This window comes from Rhinoraja longicauda, chromosome 6, assembly GCF_053455715.1.
Source record: "Rhinoraja longicauda isolate Sanriku21f chromosome 6, sRhiLon1.1, whole genome shotgun sequence".
Lineage (NCBI taxonomy): Eukaryota > Metazoa > Chordata > Chondrichthyes > Rajiformes > Arhynchobatidae > Rhinoraja > Rhinoraja longicauda.
Genome location: NC_135958.1, coordinates 55,769,691 through 55,790,067, shown reverse-complemented (window position 1 = coordinate 55,790,067; position 20,377 = coordinate 55,769,691). Strand labels below are relative to the sequence as shown.

The 20,377-nt window shown below is 46.3% G+C and overlaps 1 protein-coding gene across 7 annotated transcripts in view; it reads left to right on the top strand.

Annotated features, from left to right (window-relative positions):
• The window catches only part of LOC144594476 (hexosaminidase D-like), an 83,890-nt gene extending 69,190 nt beyond the window's left edge, over positions 1-14,700 (top strand). For 3 of the 7 annotated variants that reach the window (XM_078401006.1, XM_078401007.1, XM_078401005.1), the window contains 5 exons: positions 3,276-3,358; positions 4,882-4,957; positions 10,577-10,681; positions 12,424-12,513; positions 12,679-14,689. In XM_078401006.1, the coding sequence (XP_078257132.1) occupies positions 3,276-3,358; positions 4,882-4,957; positions 10,577-10,681; positions 12,424-12,513; positions 12,679-12,853 (529 nt within the window). In that variant the 3' untranslated portion in view covers positions 12,854-14,689. Of the gene's footprint in view, positions 1-3,275; positions 3,359-4,881; positions 4,958-10,576; positions 10,682-12,423; positions 12,514-12,678 lie in introns of all 7 variants that reach the window. The other 4 variants (XM_078401002.1, XM_078401001.1, XM_078401004.1 and 1 more) reach the window with 4 other exon arrangements.
• The last annotated feature ends 5,677 nt before the right edge of the window (positions 14,701-20,377 follow it).

Here is a 20,377-nt window from a genome sequence, read left to right as displayed (position 1 = left end):
CGGACTGGCAGCGGAACATTGTAGTGCTTGTCTGGCCAGCCGCGCTTAATGACGGAGGTTAGCGACCGTAGTGTACTGTCAACAGCAGTGTGGGCAACCAGGTCCTCCATGCAGGACGAAGGGATAAAAGACACACTCATCACAACAAAGTCGTCATCCGGCGAGGGCGGACCCTCGCAGGTCTTCCAGGGTGCACGCGAAAGAGTATCGGCCAGGTGCATGTCCTTACCGCGTTTGTGGATCAGCACCATGTCATATTTCTGAAGTTGCAGTAACATCCGTTGTAGGCGCGCTGGAGAGGTGTCGATAGGTTTGTTGACAATGCTGATCAGAGGTTGGTGGTCAGTTTCAATTGTGACAGTGTGGCCAAAAACAAAATCGTTGAATTTCTTGCAGGCAAAAACAACCGCTAACAGTTCTTTTTCAATTTGGGCATATCGTTCTGTGTCAGTCATGGTGCATGAAGCATAGGCAACAGGCTTATTGCCATTGCCATCATTCTGAAGGCATGCAGCGCCCAGCCCGTGTTGTGAGGCATCACAAGTAAGAGTAATCGGTAATTTAGGGTCAAAGTAAGCCAGAGTCGGAGCATTAGATATCCGCCGTTTAAGAGTGTCAAATGCTGTCTGTTGTTGCTCGTGCCAAGTCCAAGCAGTGTCTTTGTGTGTAAGCTGGCGTAATGGGGCCGAAATTTCACTGAAGTCCTGAATGAATTTGCTCAAATAGTTGGTCATGCCAAGGAATCTCTGCAAACTGAGCACGTCTGTGGGTGCTGGAAGCTCGTTTCGCTGGATCAGTTTTGAGGCCGTCTTTGGTAAATATATGGCCTAAGTATTTTACCTCATTCACTCTGAACTTGCATTTCAGAGGATTTAGCTTGAGATGGATGGCCTCGGCACGCTTCAACACTTTTGACAGATTGGCATCGTGCTCGTTGACCGTTTTTCCAGCAATGAGGATATCGTCCACTACAATGGAGCACGGGTAGCCCGCAAACAACTGCTCCATGGCTTGTTGAAATACTTCACTGGCAGAACATATACCAAAAGGCATCCGAAGAAATTTATAACGTCCGAATGGAGTGCTGAAAGTTGTCAGCTTAGAGGAGTTAAGTTCCAGTGGAATCTGCCAAAATGAGCTCTTGGCATCTAGCACCGTGAATACAGTTGCTTCAGTCATCTGCGCAGCAATCTCATCCACAGTGCGCATGGGATAACGTGGTCGTTTGATCGCTGCGTTTAAGTCCTTGGGGTTGATACAAATCCGTATCTCGTCTCTGTTCTTCTTAGCAGCGACAACCATTGTGGAGACCCAGTCTGAGGGGTCAGATACGGGAGTAAGCACACCCAGAGACACCATTCTGTTAAGTTCACTTTGAACACGATCCCGCATAGCGTGGGGAATCTTATGAGCTGGACGAACAACTGGGATTGCCTCAGGGTCAATGGTAATCGTGTACCTGACAGGCAGCTTGCCCAGCTTATCGTTAAACAAATCTTTGTATTGTGTGAGAATTTGACGTGTAAAATCACAGTCTGTAGTCAGAGGACAGACAGAAGGGCTGAAAGTGATCAAACCCATATCTAGGCATGCATCAGCACCCAGTAGGGATGGTACATTCTCACGTACCACGTAAAAATCCAGGATGTGGGCACGTGAGTTGAGACAGCAACGTAACTTAACTTGGCCGATGGGGTGTACTCGAGTTCCAGCAAATGAGACAAGTGATGTAACTGTTGGAAATACGGTTTCTGTGTTTTTCAGCTTCTGGCAGACAGCCAAACAGATAACGTTGCAGCGCGCTCCCGAGTCGACTTTGAGATAAAGGGTTTTACCATTATTGAGCAATGCGACCTTGGGATCTAGCTGTTGGTGCACTGACTTAGACAAAGCATGTATATCAATCTCTGCACTTTCGCCAGCTGTTCGTACAATCATGGGAACTGGGTGTGAGAACTCAGAGATTGAACCTTCATCATGGGCAAGCGAGTTAACTGACTGTCTAGTTTGAAATCTGTTACTGCGTGATCGATAACACCTAATGAAATGGTTTCGTTTGTTGCAAAGCCGACATAGTTTTCCATACGCAGGACAACGATCACGAACCGCGACATGTGAACCTCCACAGTTGAAGCAATTATCGATCAATCTTAACTTGGTGACTGGCAGTTGAGATAAACACGGAGAAGTTTGATAAGACATGCTGGCTGCATTAATTTCACGAGCAGCAGAATGTCCCAGAGTTTTAATGTGAGCATCAGTCAATTCAGCTATGCGACAGCGGTTTTCAGCAGCCGCTAAGGTTAGGTCAACTTCCCGCAGTAATTCATCGCGCAACTTATCATTCAGTATGCCATGGATTAAACGATCGCGAACAAGACTATCGTGAATATCTCCAAATTCACATCGACTAGAGATATGCTTGAGCGCACTAACATATAACTCAACAGGCTCTCCTTGTTTTTGATTCCTTGAAAATAATTTATGGCGTTCAATGCTCACATTGATTTGTAACTCACATAATTGTCGGAATTTACGCAGGAGACATTCAGGGTCACGGATAGACTCCGCAGCAATCTGGGCACCATTAGCATCAACTCTAGCCGGTGCATAGTGAAATCTTCTGGCACGACGAGCAGCTTCCGTGCCCGCCAAATTAAGAAGGATTGACGCACGAAGAGCAGGAACAGCCGTAGGGTATGCAGCTTCTATGTAGATTGAAAAATCCTCTTCAAAAACACGCCACCGTTCCTTGAGATCTGCATCAAACACCAAGATCTCCGGTTTCCTGAGAGCAGAAGCCATCGCACAAAGTAGAAAAATAACAAACTAAGATAAAAACAAGAGGAAAACAATAGAATTTGGCGTAAGTCCGTACACTTCTGACACCATGTTGTGTTGGCTGTATAATAACAGAAGCCGTACACCTGGATAATAAACCAAAGACTTTATTAACTACATAGCAAGCATGACCTCATGCCTGCACGTTGCACTTACACTAACCCGAATCACCCAAGCAGCAGTCACTCAAAAGCTAAAGGGGTGTAACTACAAAAGCATAACACATAACATGAGTGACACCATTACACTAATCTACAGGATTGAACCTGTTAATTGGAGACACATAATGCCATTCAAACTTGTTGCAAGGATAAATCTTTCATACTGAATATTCTCCAACACGTTAAGAAACAGTATGCATTCAAACTAAGAGTAAAGGTGAATCATGGAAATAGATTTGATTTTTCTATTTGTCTGATATCTTGTTTTGCAAGGTATGATCATTTTTCAGTTTTGTGTGAATTACTTCCTCTGGGGATTCCATCATTGGCAGTCTGTCTGCAGACCTTGAAACACGGTAAGCCCTAAATATATACTGGTGCTTAAATACCTATTGCTTTCTAAAGTATTAAATGGTGAAGGCAGGTAGGCACAAAATGCTGGAGTAACTCAGCGGGACAGGCAGCATCTCTGGAGAGAAGAAATGGGCGACGTTTCGGGTCGAGACCCTTCTTCAAACTTCAGTCTTCCTTTCCTTCTCTTCAGAGATGCTGCCTGTCCCGCTGAGTTACTCCAGCATTTTGTGTCTTCCTTCGATTTAAACCAGCATCTGCAGTTCTTCCCTACAAATGGTGAAAGGCATCTCTGTCTGAGCTACTGTTGGTTTGGAGACTGTTACACATCCAGTGAATAATTTCTAAAGTTTAGACATTGGTTGTATATTTGGGACTAGAATTGGTAAGACTTGACACTTGTTCAGTGGATACATAGCAGCCAGAGAATAGGAGCATTACTTAAATATTGTTTTCCTCAGAGCAGTAAATTTGTTTAGTTTTAGAAACTTCCTTCCGACAGAATTCCAACATTTTTCTTTGTATTTCTGGTAATAATTATATTCATAATTGTTTCCTTCTCAATTAATATCACTCAAGTTAAACTGCATTCAATTTTAACGTTAATTCATCTTATCACTAAGTTGCACACTGAGCAACCTCCCCATCAAAGACCAGGTTCCCCCTCTACTATTCACTGTTCAATACATCTCCATTCATTCAGTAAAGATATCAGTTGCTTATATGAACATTTCTTTTTTTTAATGTATGGGTTTGCTTACCATAATTCACTGCGCAGAATTACAGATACACCCTTTAACTTCCTCTTACGCCTGTTTCAATGCTCCTTTGGTGAATTGCAAAGCAGTGTGCTCGCCATTTGGGTCGAATCCTGACAAATGATAACTTGCATGTAGAAGCAGCTTACATTCCCAATTTAAACATGAAGCTGTCTACTATACTGACCCTTTTATTATAATTTATTGTTATCCTGTGCTGAAACAAGACTAAAGTAAATGTCATTTTGAGTTTAAAGCTGATAATTAATTTGGAATATCACTGGGTGAATAGAAGACAAATAAAGTGAAATACTCCAGCTCATATTAGGAATGGGCATTGAAAATAGAAATGCCGTCAAAGTGAAAATCACATGCAGGGAGAATAATGCACCTGACTGCCAACTTCAATGTTGTGATAATGAACTGAATCATTTTTAATTTAAGACATTCAAGAGAATATATTGGCTATGGCATTAATATCGCATTTTTGTGTGTATCATTTTAAACAACAACGAACAAACTTTATTGTAGACATTCTGGGGAAAATCCTCAAATTGGAACTCCATTGAGAATCAGATCAACCAACAACCTCAACTTGCTTTGTGAATGGAATTCGCCAGGACGTTATTGCTTCAGCCAGATTGTTCTATTAATGTCAATTTAGGAGGATGTGTTTTTAAATTATTTTACCTGAGCAATGCTCTTATATCCTTTGAAATAAGAATGATTATTTCTCCTTAATCTGAAATCCTATTGTGTGTTACAAATAGGTGAGTTTTCCGAAAAAGCAGAGGAATTGGTGAAGAAGTCTCTTGGATGGAAAACATTGAGAATTGATTTACAAAGGTAACTGGTCAGTGGATTGTATTTGTCATTATGTATTTCAAGGGCACTAATTCAATCTGGAGAAATTAGATTCCTTAAGGAAATTATGTCATTGAAAAATTATCTCTTTCTTTGATTCCTATTTAGAAAACAAATACAAAAGTGAGTTTGGCCCGACAACAGTCCATTTGAATATTGCATTAATTATCTGAAAAATATGTAATAAAAAGAAGGAGCTTTGTATATTTGTTGTATGCTACAGAAATGATGGGAAAATTTTAATGTGGGGTCTTCCGAGAAATAAAACATCTTTAAAGAGATAACCTGATAAAGGACTTTATCTTTGTGAACACAAATGTTAATAGAACTTTTCTATTAGTCAATAAAATGTAAGCAATCAGAGACAAATTTAAATCAATCAAACAAGGAATTAAAGAGGCTGAAAAAGCTATCAAACATATTAATTGCTGTTGTAATTTACCAGTAACCAACAATATAAAGACGTACAGGTATGTAGGTTGATTGACTGGGTAAATGTAAAAAATTGTCCCTAGTGGGTGTAGGATAGTGTTAATGTGCGGGGATCGCTGGGCGGCGCGGACTTGGTGGGCCGAAAAGGCCTGTTTCCGCGCTGTATATATATGATATGATATGATAAAGTTGAGTTCATTCCAATAAAGATGATAAATGGTATGTCATTTTAAAACATATTTAAGATATTTTTTGAAATAACTTGAACGTACTACAGGGCCACCAGCAACTGATGGTCCAGCACCTCCTTTAATCCGAACAAAATTACGAGTGCTTTGCTTGTGGTGCACGCTCTTTCGGGATGTGTGCCTCTGTCCTGAAAGAGTTAATTGTTTACTTTGTAGCGTGTTGATAAAGGCAAGGAGCCAGGTATTTTGGGAAGGTATATTTATTGGTTCGTGGGTCTCAAACGGGTCTAGTCTGCCGGAATGGCTTGGCGCCCAAACCTTGTCCTTTTATACCTGAGTCCAGGACCGCCTCCCGGGACTGGTCCATTCCCGTGCCGAGGGGTCGGTAGTAGTATGGCCCGACCCTTGGGAGCCGCCACAGTACCCCCCCCCCAGATCCGGAGGCACGAAACGCACTGGTGGTCGCACAACCCGACCGGACCGCGTACGGTAATCGGTTGACAGAGGGGCCGGCGGAGGCACAGTTGGAGAGACAGGCGGTGGGACCCGCAAAGGGGGGCGACCTCGTGGCCGAGGCTGGGCCACCCGTACCGGTTGGTCGATGTCTAAGTGGGCCGGCTTCAGGCGGTCAATCGACACGGCCTCCGGCCGGCCCCCCATGTCCAAAACAAAGGTTGTCTGCCCGTGCTCCAGCACCCGGTACGGGCCTTCATACGGCCTCTGGAGTGGCGCCTGGTGGGCGTCACGGCGCAGGAACACAAAGGCGCAGTCCTGGAGGGCCGATGGCACGTAAGGGCGGAATGTCCCATGGCGGGACGTCGGCACGGGTGCGAGCTTGCCAACTCGCTCTCGGAGGCGATGTAGGGTGGATGAGGGCGGTTCCTCTCGCCCCGGCAACGAGGGCACGAACTCCCCGGGCACCGTGAGTGGAGACCCGTAGACGAGCTCCGCTGAGGATGAAGCCAGGTCTTCCTTGGGGGCAGTCCGGATGCCCAGCAAAACCCATGGTAGCTCGTCCATCCAGTCGGGGCCGGCGAGTCGCGCCTTCAGCGCTGCCTTCAGCTGCCGGTGGAACCTCTCCACCAAGCCGTTTGCCTGCGGGTGATAGGCCGTGGTGTGGTGCAGCCGCACGCCCAACAGGTGGGCCATGGCCGACCACAGCTCGGAGGTGAACTGTGGCCCCCGGTCCGATGAGATGACCACCGGCACACCAAAGCGAGCAATCCAGTGCGCGGCCAATGCACGAGCGCATGTGGCTGTAGATGTATCAGCCAGTGGTATGGCCTCCGGCCACCGCGTGAAGCGGTCCACCACCGTGAAGAGGTGGGTGATGCCCCGGGACGGCGGGAGCGGGCCCACAATGTCCACGTGCAGTCGAAACGGCGGCAGGGTAGACCGATCCCTTGGAGTGGCGCCCGGACGTGGCGTTGAATTTTCGACGTCTGGCACGGAATGCAGGTGCGGGCCCATTGGCCAACCTGCTTGCGCAGACCATGCCACATGAACCGCGCAGCTACCAAGGAGATCGTTGCCCGGATGGATGGGTGAGCCAGCCCGTGGACCACGTCGAACACCCTCCTGCGCCACGCGGCCGGGACGATGGGGCGCGGCTGACCTGCCGACACATCGCAAAGTATCGTCGTCGCTCCGGGGCCGAGGGGAACATCCTCAAGGCGGAGGCCAGAGATGGCAGTCCAGTAGGCGGGCATCTCCCCGTCCGTTAGTTGGGCCTCCGCCAGGGCAGAATAATCAATGCCGGGTGCCACTTCTAACACGGCATTGATGGCGGGGCGAGACAATGCGTCGGCCACCCGGTTTTCCTTCCCCTCGATAAAGCGGATGGAGGTGGTAAATTCGGATATGTAGGCCAACTGGCGCTGCTGTCGGGCGGACCATGGGTCGGAGACCTTTGCCAGGGCGAAAGTGAGCGGCTTGTGGTCCGTGTAAGCGGTGAACGGGCGGCCCTCCAGAAAATAGCGGAAGTGACGAACGGCCAGGTACAGGGCGAGGAGCTCACGGTCGAAAGCGCTGTACTTCTTCTGGGCGTTGTCGAGGTGCCGGCTGAAGAAGGCCAGGGGGCGCCAACCCCCGTCCGTGAGTTGCTCCAGTACGCCACCAACCGCCAACTCTGAGGCGTCCACCGTAAGGGCTGTCGGGGCATCCTCCCGTGGGTGAACAAGCAGCACAGCCCGAGCCAGGGCCTCCTTCGCGCCGTCAAAGGCTGTTACGGCCTCGTCGGTCCACACGACGGTCTTACGCTTGCCCGCCAGCAGCTCGTATAGCGGCCGCATGATGTGGGCCGCGGATGGCAGGAACCGGTGATAAAATGCCACCATGCCGACGAACTCCTGCAGGCCACGCACCGAGGACGGACGGGGAAACCGGCGGATGGCGTCTACTTTGTCCAGCAGGGACCGCTCCTTGCGAGGACACACGGTGGCCGAGAAAGTCGATTGTGGCCACGCCAAAGCGGCACTTGGCGAGGTTTATGGCCAACCCGTGTTCGCTGAGCCGCTGGAAAAGCTGCCGGAGGTGAGCACAGTGCTCCTGCCGCGAGCGGCTGGCTACCAAGATGTCGTCGAGGTAGACGAACAGGAAATCCAACCCGCGACAAACGCCGTTCATTAATCGTTGGAATGACTGGGCGGCGTTCTTGAGGCCGAACGGCATCCGTACGAACTCGTAGAGTCCGAACGGCGTGATGATTGCCGTCTTGGGTACATCCTCCGGGTGGACCGGGATCTGGTTGTAACCTCGCACCAGATCCACCTTTGAAAATATCGTGGCCCCAGCCAAATGGGCGTTGAAGTCCTGGATGTGGGGCACGGGGTATCGGTCCTCGGCGGTAGCGACGTTCAGCCGCCGATAATCCCCGCAAGGCCTCCAGCCCCCGTTTGCCTTGGGGACCATGTGGAGTGGAGATGCCCATGGGCTGTTGGAAGGGCGGACGATCCCCAAGGACTCCATCGTACGGAACTCCTGTCGTGCCAGGCGTAGTTTCTCAGGCGGGAGTCGGCGTGCTCGTGCGTGGAGGGGTGGGCCGGTAGTCGTGATATAATGGTACACCCCATGCTTGGGGGTCGATGACCGGAATTGCGGGGCCATAATATCCGGAAAGTCCGCCAGCACCCGAGCGAAATGGGAGTCCACGGACGACAGCGGGCGTATAACGGGGTCGTTCAGCCGCAACGCGATGGGCTCCATCGTGGCGGAGTGGACCAAGCGCTGCTGCCTGACGTCCACGAGGAGAGAATGAGCCCGCAGAAAGTCGGCCCCGAGCAACGGCTGGGAGACGTCGGCGATCGTAAACAGCCACGTAAAATGACTGGCGCCGAAAACGATGTGGACCGTGCGGACGCCATACGTCTGGATAATGCTCCCATTTGCCGCGGTGAGGATGGGCCCCCGCTTCCCAGAACGAATGTCCAGCGGCGAAGGGGGCAGGACGCTCAGCTCCGCCCCGGTATCCACGAGGAAGCGGCTCCCGGACCGCCGATCCCAGGCGAAGAGGCGGTGAATCTGGCCGGCCACCGCAGGGACTATTGGTAGCCGGCCCCGGCGTTTCCCGGAAATGTGCACGGCTGGCGGCATTGTCGGGCTGCCGCACCCCAGCGCTGGTGGTAATAACACCAGTACTTCTTGCTGGTGCTGGCTGGAGCCTGCTGATGTGGGACTGCAGGTGCACGACCCGCAATGGCCACCGGGGGCGATCTCGCAGGCCTCCGGGACGTAGCTGTCACTCCTTCCACAGCTCCCCCGCCCGACCGGAGAAAATCGGGCGCTTCTCGAGTGACGTTTAGCGCACTGATGTCATCACGGCGCGCCGCCCACAGCGCGTCCGCGCGCCTGCCGAGGGCCCGGGTGTCTTCCCAGGAGACGTCGGTGAGCTGCAGGCGAATGTCGGCCGGCAGCAGGTGCAGGTAAGTATATTCAAACATCAGGCACGGTCTGTGCCCGTCGAGCAGCGCGACCATCTCCTTCAGGAGGCTAGATGGGCGCCGGTCACCGAGGCCTGGCATGTGGAGGAGCCTTTCGGCCCGCTCCATTCGGGTTAGCCCGTAGGTTTGGAGCAGCAGCTCCTTAAGGGCTTTATATTTACCGTCGGCCGGTGGGTCCTGGAGGAACTCCGTTACCTCTTCGGCCGCGTCCTGGTCAAGGGCTCCCACCAGGTGGAAAAACCGGGTGTCATCCGTTATGTTGCCCCGCAGCTGGAACTGGGCCTCCGCTTGGTAAAACCAAATGCGAGCCCGGGTGGTCCAGAAGGTCGGGAGCTTGATGCCTACCGCGTCGACAGCTGGGGCCTGGTCGGCCTGCGAGCCGGACGGGCGGTCGAATTCTGTTTCTCTGTCCATCCTAATGAATGGACCGTCGGGGTCACCAATGTAGCGTGTTGATAAAGGCAAGGAGCCAGGTATTTTGGGAAGGTATATTTATTGGTTCGTGGGTCTCAGACGGGTCTAGTCTGCCGGAATGGCTTGGCGCCCAAACCTTGTCCTTTTATACCTGAGTCCAGGACCGCCTCCCGGGACTGGTCCATTCCCGTGCCGAGGGGTCGGTAGTAGTATGGCCCGACCCTTGGGAGCCGCCACAACTTCTTTGTTAATTGTTGATTCTTTATTTAAGTTTCTAGCAGTCCGTGGTGCTGCAGACACGGAAGGGGTATAATTAGTGGGTCAGAGGTGTATTGTTGAATTATTATTACATGACCTCTGTTGGTACGGCAAAATGGATAATTCAGCCAGGCTCTGGAACCATGGGTGCTGGAAAATCGATGGTGTATCTGTAATGGCCAACCTATAAGAGAAATGGCAGAAACATTGATTTTATGGAAGTGTTAGAATGTCTAAATCATGGGATAGAATTAATATTAAATTGCAATTCATTAATTGCAAATGTACTTATAATTGGCAGTTCAAAAAATAAGCAATACTCGACTGGTGAAACGTTAACCTAAGAAGATTCTGACATACTTGTTTTTCAGCAGTGAAGATGTTGGCAAATTTCCGGGCAGCGACATACTTGCACAAGTAACGGAGATTATCATTAACCTGCAGGTGTCTGTTGATAAACTTCTTAATGAAAACATGTAAGAACTCTAAGTCTCTTTTTAAAATATTTTAACGATTAAGACGTTAATAGAATCAATTTAAATGCTGAATTTGATTTAATTGTGTAGTTCAAGATCTAGGTTTATAGGCTGAAGGCTTATTTAGAGAGGATGGAACTTGGTTTCACCTTGAGAGTGGCTTTTGATCATGGGCAGCATTTTGGCCCTGTGATCATCCAAGTACAAAAGCAATGGGCTATAATCACCACCAATGCATTACAACTGGCAGCAGACAAAGACCACTCCGAATGACCCCCGGAAAAGACAGGCATCGCTTTTGGGGAAAAATAATATTCTTTCTCTTAAGGATTTAAGGTTGCTGCTCCTGAGATTTGTGCAGAACTAAATAGAACTAAAAAAAAGGAGATCTGAATTAGACCCTGAATACTAAATGTCTAGAAATCATGTTTCAGAAATATGGTGCTATATTTTTCATTGGTGAGATGGTGTTGTATTGCATCCGTTCATCCACACGTGACAAGAAGAAACTCCAGGGAATTATTTTGATAATATTTTTGAAGTAATCTAAACAAGGCATATTTGGTTATTGGACACGAGCAACAAACCTGATATCCCAATTTCATTAATCTGATGAAAGCATTAACCTGGTTAGATTACTAGAGTCAAGAATTAAGAGTGTTTAATTGTCATATGTACCGAAAACAGAACAATAAAGTTCTAACTTGCAGCAGCATAACAGGCCTGTAAACACAGTACTTCTAGAGAACACAATAAACAAAAGAAAGTTCAATAAAGTAAAACAAGCAATATTAGTGCCAAAGAAAACCCAAAGTCCCTTTTGTAGTTTGTAGTTTAGTTGTTTGTCGTATTCAAGAGTATGATAGTTGTTGGGAAGCTGTCCCTGAATCTGGAGGTGACAGTTTTCAGTCTCCAATATGGGAGATGGGAAGAGTGAAATGAGAGCATAGCCAGGGTGGTGTCGGTCCTTGATGATGCAGGCTGCCTTTTTGAGGCAGTGCCTCGTATAGATTCCTTCAATGGTGGGGAGGTCAGTACCCGTGATGGAACGGGCAGTGTCCACCGCTTTTTGTAATCTATGTTCCTAGGCATTCAAGTTACCGAACCAGGCCTTGATGCAACCAGTCAATATGCTCTCCACCTGTTGAGGTTGAAGAGAGTATTTGCCGACATAATGACGTGTTGACCAATAATGAAACAGTGGCCTTGTATGTTATAAATATTTGGTTGACTTTTTTAGCTTTATTTACTGTTTGGCATTATTCCAACACTGATGTTAAAAACACTTTATGGATTTTAATCAAGTTTAGAAAATGTATTGTAATATTTCTCCAATTTTTTTCTCGTTTATTATGTTGTCTAGTTTATTACATTGTTTACATATTCTGTAGTGCTGTTGCAAGTAATAATGTCATTGTTCTATCTGGGACATGACAATAAAGCACTCTTGACAGTATCTCTTTAAAACTTTGTTTAGAAACAATTATTGCAGTGATTTTATCCGAAAAAATGAATGATGAATGCATTTATTTATACAAAATTAGTCAAAAAGCAGTTGGCAATATCTGGATTTTTTTTAGCAAATTAAGTTTATCGCTATTTGTTACATAAAATTATGAAGATTATTAACTATGCTTTTGATAAATGTCGCTACTTAAAATTAGGGCAGATGTTTCAGGTATTTTATGCATTTTAAGGCAATCTGGTCTATTTCTATCATTTACTAATCTTTATTTTATTAGATACATAAGAGGATGGTTCAGTAACTACCACAGAAAGAGAAAGTTTGTTCACCTTGGAATAATTCAGAACTTTGAAGGAGACGCTAGAGGGTATGATTTTATTTTGTTGGTGCTCCAGTTTTTTATAATTTACCATGCATTGACAATCTTGAAATATAATCTTTAGAATCAATTATTGATCTGGAATTCACCAGCTATCAAATAAAGCAGAAACATTATTCTAAATAATAATAATGTATAATAAATGTCTTTTAGTGTCCATGCACAGTGGGAGGCAGCTGTCAGTAAACTGCGTACAGCAATGGAAAGAATCTATTATCCCGATGCTGTGGAAGAGTGGCTCGAAGAACACGTTAACCCAGCTTTGACACGGTTGCAAATCTTTGTGCAAGATATGGATGAAGCTTTAGCATCATCTAACAAAAACTAAAAAAAAAACGTTTTTCCTCAAAAGAAAATCAATATATTGATTTATTTAAATTGGATTCATGTTGGTTTACATTTATTTTTAACTTGGGATTCATCCTGTCATATAATAATTAACAAAAATATGACGTAAGAATAGTTAGATCACCTAGATCCAAAAGAATACATGCTGTCAATCCTGATGTGGTCACTGCCTGTATCGTTTGCTGAGGTATCGTGGCATTGATGCTACCTCTCAACCTCTGAAGCCAAGATACAGTATGTGTAAAATCTAATAAAACTAGCTTCAGATGACCACCATTTAACAATTCAGTAACCCCTGAAACACAGACTTTGAATGTGGAAAGTTTAATTGCCTCAATGAAACACACCTCTAATAATTATTCCACTAATCTGTTCTATTTTGAATAGCGTGACTGAAGTCAAACAGTTAAATTTACAAAAGATTCTAAACCAAAACCATACTTGCAGTGTGGAAAATTTAAATTAATTTTCTCAAAAATTAAAGACTGAAATATAGTAACAGGAAGTAGTTTGGAGTCTGCTTAAAAAAAAAATCTAAATTTTTTTTATTGTGGACCATGACTATTCATGAGTAATATATAAAGCATGTATTAACAATTTTTTAATCTTATTAAATATTGAATTTAGATTTGACATTTATTAAAACATGTTAACATTTTCTGATGCGAATGAATAACTAAATAAATTGTTTAAATCAAATATTGGACCAAACTGTTACCCTTCATTTTCATCCTGTTTCTTACATTGAAATTCCATTCCCTGCACATAAATCATTCCTGTAATTTCATGGCTCAGTATTGCGCTGAATTTGCACATATTGAGACATGCAACTGGCAACTGCTGAAGAGTAAACTTTATTTAAGCTTCATTGCAAAGACTAAGTGCAGGCAGATACAACGTGCACAGTCCAATGACTGCCGAGGCATGAAGTGATCAATCTTCGTCAGACATGGAACTTTAGCATTTTCTGAATCCCAGACTCAGGGTTGCTTCTTGCAAGCATTGATTCACTGGTGCTTTATTTGTCACATTTGCAAAGGCACAGTGAAATTAGTTTTGCATATATTACACATGCAGATGCCGCCATGTTTTAGCGCCATTTCCAAAGTCCAGTCGGCCCGCGTGCTCGACGTACTGGAGCAGTTCCCATGAACCGACGTCCCTCTCCTCATCAGGCCATCTTTGTGTATTGGAAGTACCTCCTGCAGATGTCCTTGAAGGCGCCGTGAGGCATTACGTAGTCCACCAAGCCTTTGAGCGGGTTCCCACCGACCGCCAAGCCTTCATATCTTCCGGTTATTGATCCCAGGTCCCAGGTTATCACACTGTTACAAGATTCAGTCAGAAGTTAAATCTTATTTGCAGGATCCATCTCCCTCCTCAATAGTCAATAGTCAATTTATTTGTCACATACACATAAATGTGCAGTGAAATTATAAATTACCCGCAGTTCAACAATAAGACCAATAAGAATAATCAATAAAAATGCAATTGCACATATAATCATAAACCAACACCAAACAAAAGAAACATCCATCACAGTGAGTCTCCTCCAGTCACCTCCTCACTGTGATGGAAGGCCAGAATGTCTTTTTCTCTTCCCTGCCGTCTTCTCCCGCGGTCAGGCTGTTGGAGTTGCCACGTCGGGGCTTCCGACATTGAAGCCCCGGGCGGAGCTCCCGATGTCGGCCCCCACCCAGAGGCCTGCGGGCTTCCGACGACCAGGGGCCCGCGCCGAAGCCTCCGGAGATGAGTCGCAGCCGCTCCCGCAGCCTCCGAAGGCAGCCAGCGCCGCAGGTGGTGAGTCCGGGCAGCGGGCTCTGCGAACCAAAGCCCGGGTGGTCCTAGTCGGAGGCTGCCAGCTCCAGGTGCATGGCCGGTGGTAGGCCGCAGCAGGAACGGAGACACGACACAGAAACAAAGGTCGGGTCTCCGTTCGGGAGAGACAATGTTACAGATCCCACCCCCTACCCTCTCCCCCCCCCCCCCCCCCCACATAACACACAACCGCAAACACCATAACATATTTAAACTACAATTAAGACAAAAACAACAAAAAACACAAAAGACAACGGACTGCAGACAAGCCGCAGCTGCGAGGGCAGCGCTGGCAGTTTGTACGTTCTCCTTTCCTTGTCCTCTAATGAGGACATCACCTTGTTACTTTGCTCCTGGCTCAACCCATGTCAGCCATCCTTGTCCCACTGCAGTTGGAATATTGATTTGCACTGCGACGGGTGAGGAGAGGGAACCGGGGTCTGGCCTACTGCACCCTTGAGGTTGGCCGTGGGAGGTGCCCCCTGGGCACAAAGGTGGATCAGCGAGGAGAGGGGCGTCGGTTTGCAGGCCGACCCACATGTCCAAGGGAAAGCGACAGCTGGAGGCCTGCAACATCCTGGGGCTTGCCTGGAACGGGCACCACTCATAACAACTAGAGCACACACTGCACTTTGAAAATGGTGCCTAAACATGGCGCCTCTTGCATGCAGGCTCAATAGACCACTTCTGTTCAAATTACTTATCGGGGATGTGCTGAGCGATAGCAATGCTCTACTAGACTAAGAAAATAATTTCATTGCGTGTTTGCTCTTCGCACATGTGGCAATAAAAGCACCATTGAACCTTCCATTTGCCTCTTCATTAGTTAGAATTGCTGAGCCAATCAAGTACAAAAAGCACATAATTCATTACCATAGAACACCACAGCACAGGAACAAACCCTTTGGCTCATGATGCCTGTGCCAATTACAATGCTAATTTGAACTGTGAAACTGCTTGCACATGGTCTGAATCATTCCTCCCCTGCCTTTCCCTGTGCCTCTTAAATGTTGCTATCTTATCTGCTCCCACCACCTTCCCAGTATCGTGTTCTAGGCACCTACAGTACTACCACTCTGTAAAAATAAACTTTGCCTCATAAATCTTTCTTAAACTTTTCTCTCTCACCTTAAAATCCTGCCCTGTGGTATTTGATAATACCTTCCTGGGAAAAAGACTATTCTATCTAGTACGTAGGAAAATAACTGCAGATGCTGGTACAAATCAACGGTATCACAAAATGCTGGAGTAACTCAGCAGGTCAGGCAGCATCTAGGAGAGAAGGAACGGGTGACGTTTCGGGTCGAGACCCGTCTTCAGACTGATGTCAGGGGGGCGGGACAAAGAAAGGATATAGGTGGAGACAGATTCTAGTATGCTTTTCATAAATTAATATACTTCTATCAGGTCACCCCCAGCTACAAATGCTCCAGAAAAAAACAGTCACATTTATCCAACCTTCACCTTAAGCTAATTTAGTTTATTGTCAGGAATGTGTAGGAAGGAATTACAGATGCTGGTCTATCTTAGTTTATTGCCACATGTACGGAGGTACAGTGAAAAGCTTTTTTGATCCATGCTATCCAGACAGTGGGAAGACTACACATGATTACAATCAAGCCACCCACTGTTTATAGACACAGGTTAAAGGGAAGAGCGTTCAGTGCAGTGTAAAGTCAATAAAAGTCCGATTAAAGATAGTCTGAGGATCTCCAATGAAGTAAATGGTAGCTCAGGACCACTCTCTAGTTGGTGATAGCATGGTTCATTTGCCTGGTAACAGCTGGGAAGAAACTGTCCCTGAATCAGGAGGCATGCATTTTCACACAGGCAATGTCCCAATAAACCTCTTCTGTACCTTCTACAAAGCTTCCACATCCTGTAATACGGTGATCAGAACTGCACATAATAATCTAAATGTAGCCGAACCAAAGTTTTATGCAACTGTGCCATGATTTCCTGACTCTTCGACTCAATGCCCTGACAGATGAAGGCAAGTGTATAATTGTGCATCCTGATTTTCCATCTGTTCTTCACATAAAGATCCCGTTCTCCTCCTCTTTCGGATGGTCTTGTGATCAAACTTCATGACTTGGGTATATCTCTATTTAGTTTCTGACTTTGGTTATCTCCTGTATCCAGGAAATTATCCATAGAGTAATTTAGGCTTTTATATCGACCAGGGATGTCTCCCAAGTAAAGGTGCTATTCTTATCTCTTCAGATTTCACTTTGACTGGCTCCAGCTATTCACTGTATAAAGTATCAGTTTGGGAATTTTTTTCAAGTAATATCAATACCTTATGGATTGTGCCATAAACATGGAGAGTAGCATTGCAGAGATGGTGGGGAGATACCAAATATCCTTCTTGTGCTTTCATTATTTTGATTTATATACTTGATTTTCATTTTGGTATATATTATACTGTATGTACACACACTAGGAAAATTATATATATATATTATATTTACTAGACCAAGTGGACCCGTTGGGCCCACAACAATGGTTGCCATTGTGATGTTTGGAAAAAATCACACTTTTTTCTTTAAAATAAATGTCTTAAAAAAAAATTCTCAATGAAAATCGCGACTTTTCTTTAAAATGGTGATTTTTTTCTGCATTGGTCTAGCACCCTCCCCTCCCTCACTCCATCCCCTCAACCCTTCTTCTTCCCCACCCACTCCCCCCTTCCCCACCCACCCCCCAGTCATTCATTCCATCCCCCCTTATCTGCCCCCCCTCCATTCTTAGGGGCTCTCCGGCGGCGCCGCCATTCCCGCCCGCCGGGTTTCCATTGTGACGTGGAACATGGAGGTATTACTGCGCATGGGCGGCTGACGGGCACAGCAAGTGGAAAAGGGATTTATTAAAGTTTAAAATGTGAATAACAAAATATAACAATTTGAACATTAATAGGATTTCTTGATGCAGGAATTTTCAACATCAGCATAATTTTCCCTTTTCACAACAGGAAGGAGTTGTCGAAAATCGCCACAACAAAAGGTAAGAATGCCGCCAAAAGGCTCATCGTTCTTTTTGCATAGATCTCGAAGAGTTCTATCCACCGCTTCAAAGCTCTCCCTCCTAATCATCGGGCATTCATCCCAAACAATCAGTCTCACACTTCTGATCAAATGAACCATGTTGGAGTTCTTCTCAATGTTGCACATTGTATTATCGGTCACTTCGATGGATATCTTGAATCGAGAATGTGCAGTTCTTCCACCAGGCATCAATGTAGTTGCTATACCAGAGGATGCTACAGCAAAAGCAACATCAACTTGACCTCGAACATTGGAGAGGATCAAATTGGTGAGAATTGTTTTGCCCATTCCTGCTGGTGTATCAATGAAAATTATTGAAGGAACATTCCTTTCCAAGCAGCTGCACAAATGGTCATACACTGCTCTTTGCTCAGCATTCAGCAGAGGCTCCTCTTCAACAAATCACTGTTGTTCAGGTCTATTGTACTACAGTTCACTCATCAATTCTGGATTGTCACCATCAAGGTTCATCCTTCCATGTCTTGGTAGTTGCACATGAAAGTATCCCAGTGTCTTGTAATTCACAAGCTTGTCTTGAATATACAACAGAGCCTGATCACGATGCCTCTCATCAATCATGATATTTGGATCATCGATTGTTCTCCATTCTCTTTGAAGGTAATCTTCAGACATTGAATTCTTGAAGCGATCCCATAATTGTCGAGAAGAGTTGATGTCAGCAATCGTCAGCAAAACAAACAAATCTCTCATTGCTTCGGGGAGTCTTGTCCGCTCAGCATCTTCCATCGTCTGTTGCCAATGGTCGTCAGTTTGCAACAAACCTCTTTCTATGCAGACGTCTTTGAAGGAAGGAAGAATATGTCCGTCATGCGTCCTCGATGAATCGAAGGATACTGGCCCTTTTACGTGATGGAGAAGCAGTCTCAAGTAGTAGAGGTCACATCTTGGAGAAACAGTATACACTCGTCCCAGAACGTTGGCTTCAAAAATACCTGGAAGACCTTCCCAAACTTCCTTCTTTGCCATTTCGTATTGTTCCATGTGTAAAATCGGGGTACATCAGCGTAGTAGTGTTCTTGCAAATTGATCTCGAGAACACAATTCCATGAATTCAGTTGGAAATCCAAGAATTTTAATCCCACTGCTTCCGACGGACCAATGTATCTGCCAGTAAAGTATTGTGCAATTTTGTCATCCCTGTTAACTCCAAAAACTGCTTGCTCACTCCCCTTCCAGGTGTACTTGAACACGTATTTGACCGACTTTACAGAGGAGCATATCTCAACATTGATATGACATTTGAACAACTTCAAGAGTTGAGCATTACAGGGCACCACCCATTCAGAAGTAATAGGTCGATCCCGGCGTCCTTCTTGATGTCCCTGAAATCCTCCCATATCCGGAGATCGTCCCCTGTACAGAGGATGTGACTCATCTCCACACCTTGTGGTTTCGATAAACGGCTTCAGGAATCTCTGCATCTTCCATTCTTCCAACATGGAGAGGTGTGGTCGCAGTATGGTTCATGAACAGACCTCCCAACATTTGGTTTTACAAATTCATAATTTTGATGTCCAAAATTCTGAATTTTACATCAAATTCATAATATGGCACCTAATGCAACTTTTCAGCCAAAAAAAAAGTATGCACGCCAAATGCGCAAACGCGTTGTGCTACATTCATGTGTGAAAAACGACTATTATTTCCAAGTCTGTAGTTCTTGGACTACATGTACAATTTCAGGCCTATCATGAGTATATTCTAGTATTTATAGAAAGGTTATTGAACAGAAATACTTCTTACAACAAAGAAAAAATTGTTTTGTTTTGTCTTTTCTATGTTGGTTTTTCCGTACACATCCCAATTCTCTTGATATTGAATAAAAGAACAATGATCATAAAATGTATGACTAAGTTATGAAGAAAGAGTTTCATTTAAAACTGCACATACCTAATTTCATTGAAGACATACTTGCTCCAGTGGTCTTCAACAACAAATCACAATGGCCTGGCAGGCGGCGAGACGAGGACCGACGGGCGGTGAGGTGATGGCTGGGCGGGGGCATAGAGCGGCAGCGGTGATGGCTGGGCGGGGGCTCAGTGGCAACAGCAGCGATGGAAACGCCCGGGGTTTAGAGCGGCAGAGGGAGCAGCAGCGGCCATGATGGAGACGCCCGGGGTTTAGAGCGGAAGCAGCGACGACCATGATGGAGACACCCGTGGTTTAGAGCGGCAGCAGGAGCAGCGGCGGCGGTGTGATGGCTCAGCAGAGCTGAAGAGCGGAGAGGCATCCATGATGGAGACGCCCGGGGTTTAGAGCGAGAAGGAGAAACAGTGGCGACACCGCAATGGATCAGCGGGGCTCTGGGGCCTAGCAGTGATGGAGACGCCCATGGTTTGGAGCGGCGGCAACGGTGATGGCGGGGGCTCCGGGGCGGAGTGGCGGCCATGATGGAGGCGCCCGGGGTTTGGAGCGGTGACGCTACCCCTACTTGGGCCGCGGAACCAAACGGGCGTCTGGCGGGAAGTGGGAGCTGAACGAAAATGACGACCATCCCCCCAACTGCGCACGCGCAGTCACCCGGCAGCGATCTTACATAAGTGTAGACGCTGGTCTGGCAGCCATCTTACGTGAGGACCGGCCCCAACTGCGCATGCGCAGGTTTTTTAAAACTTTAAAAT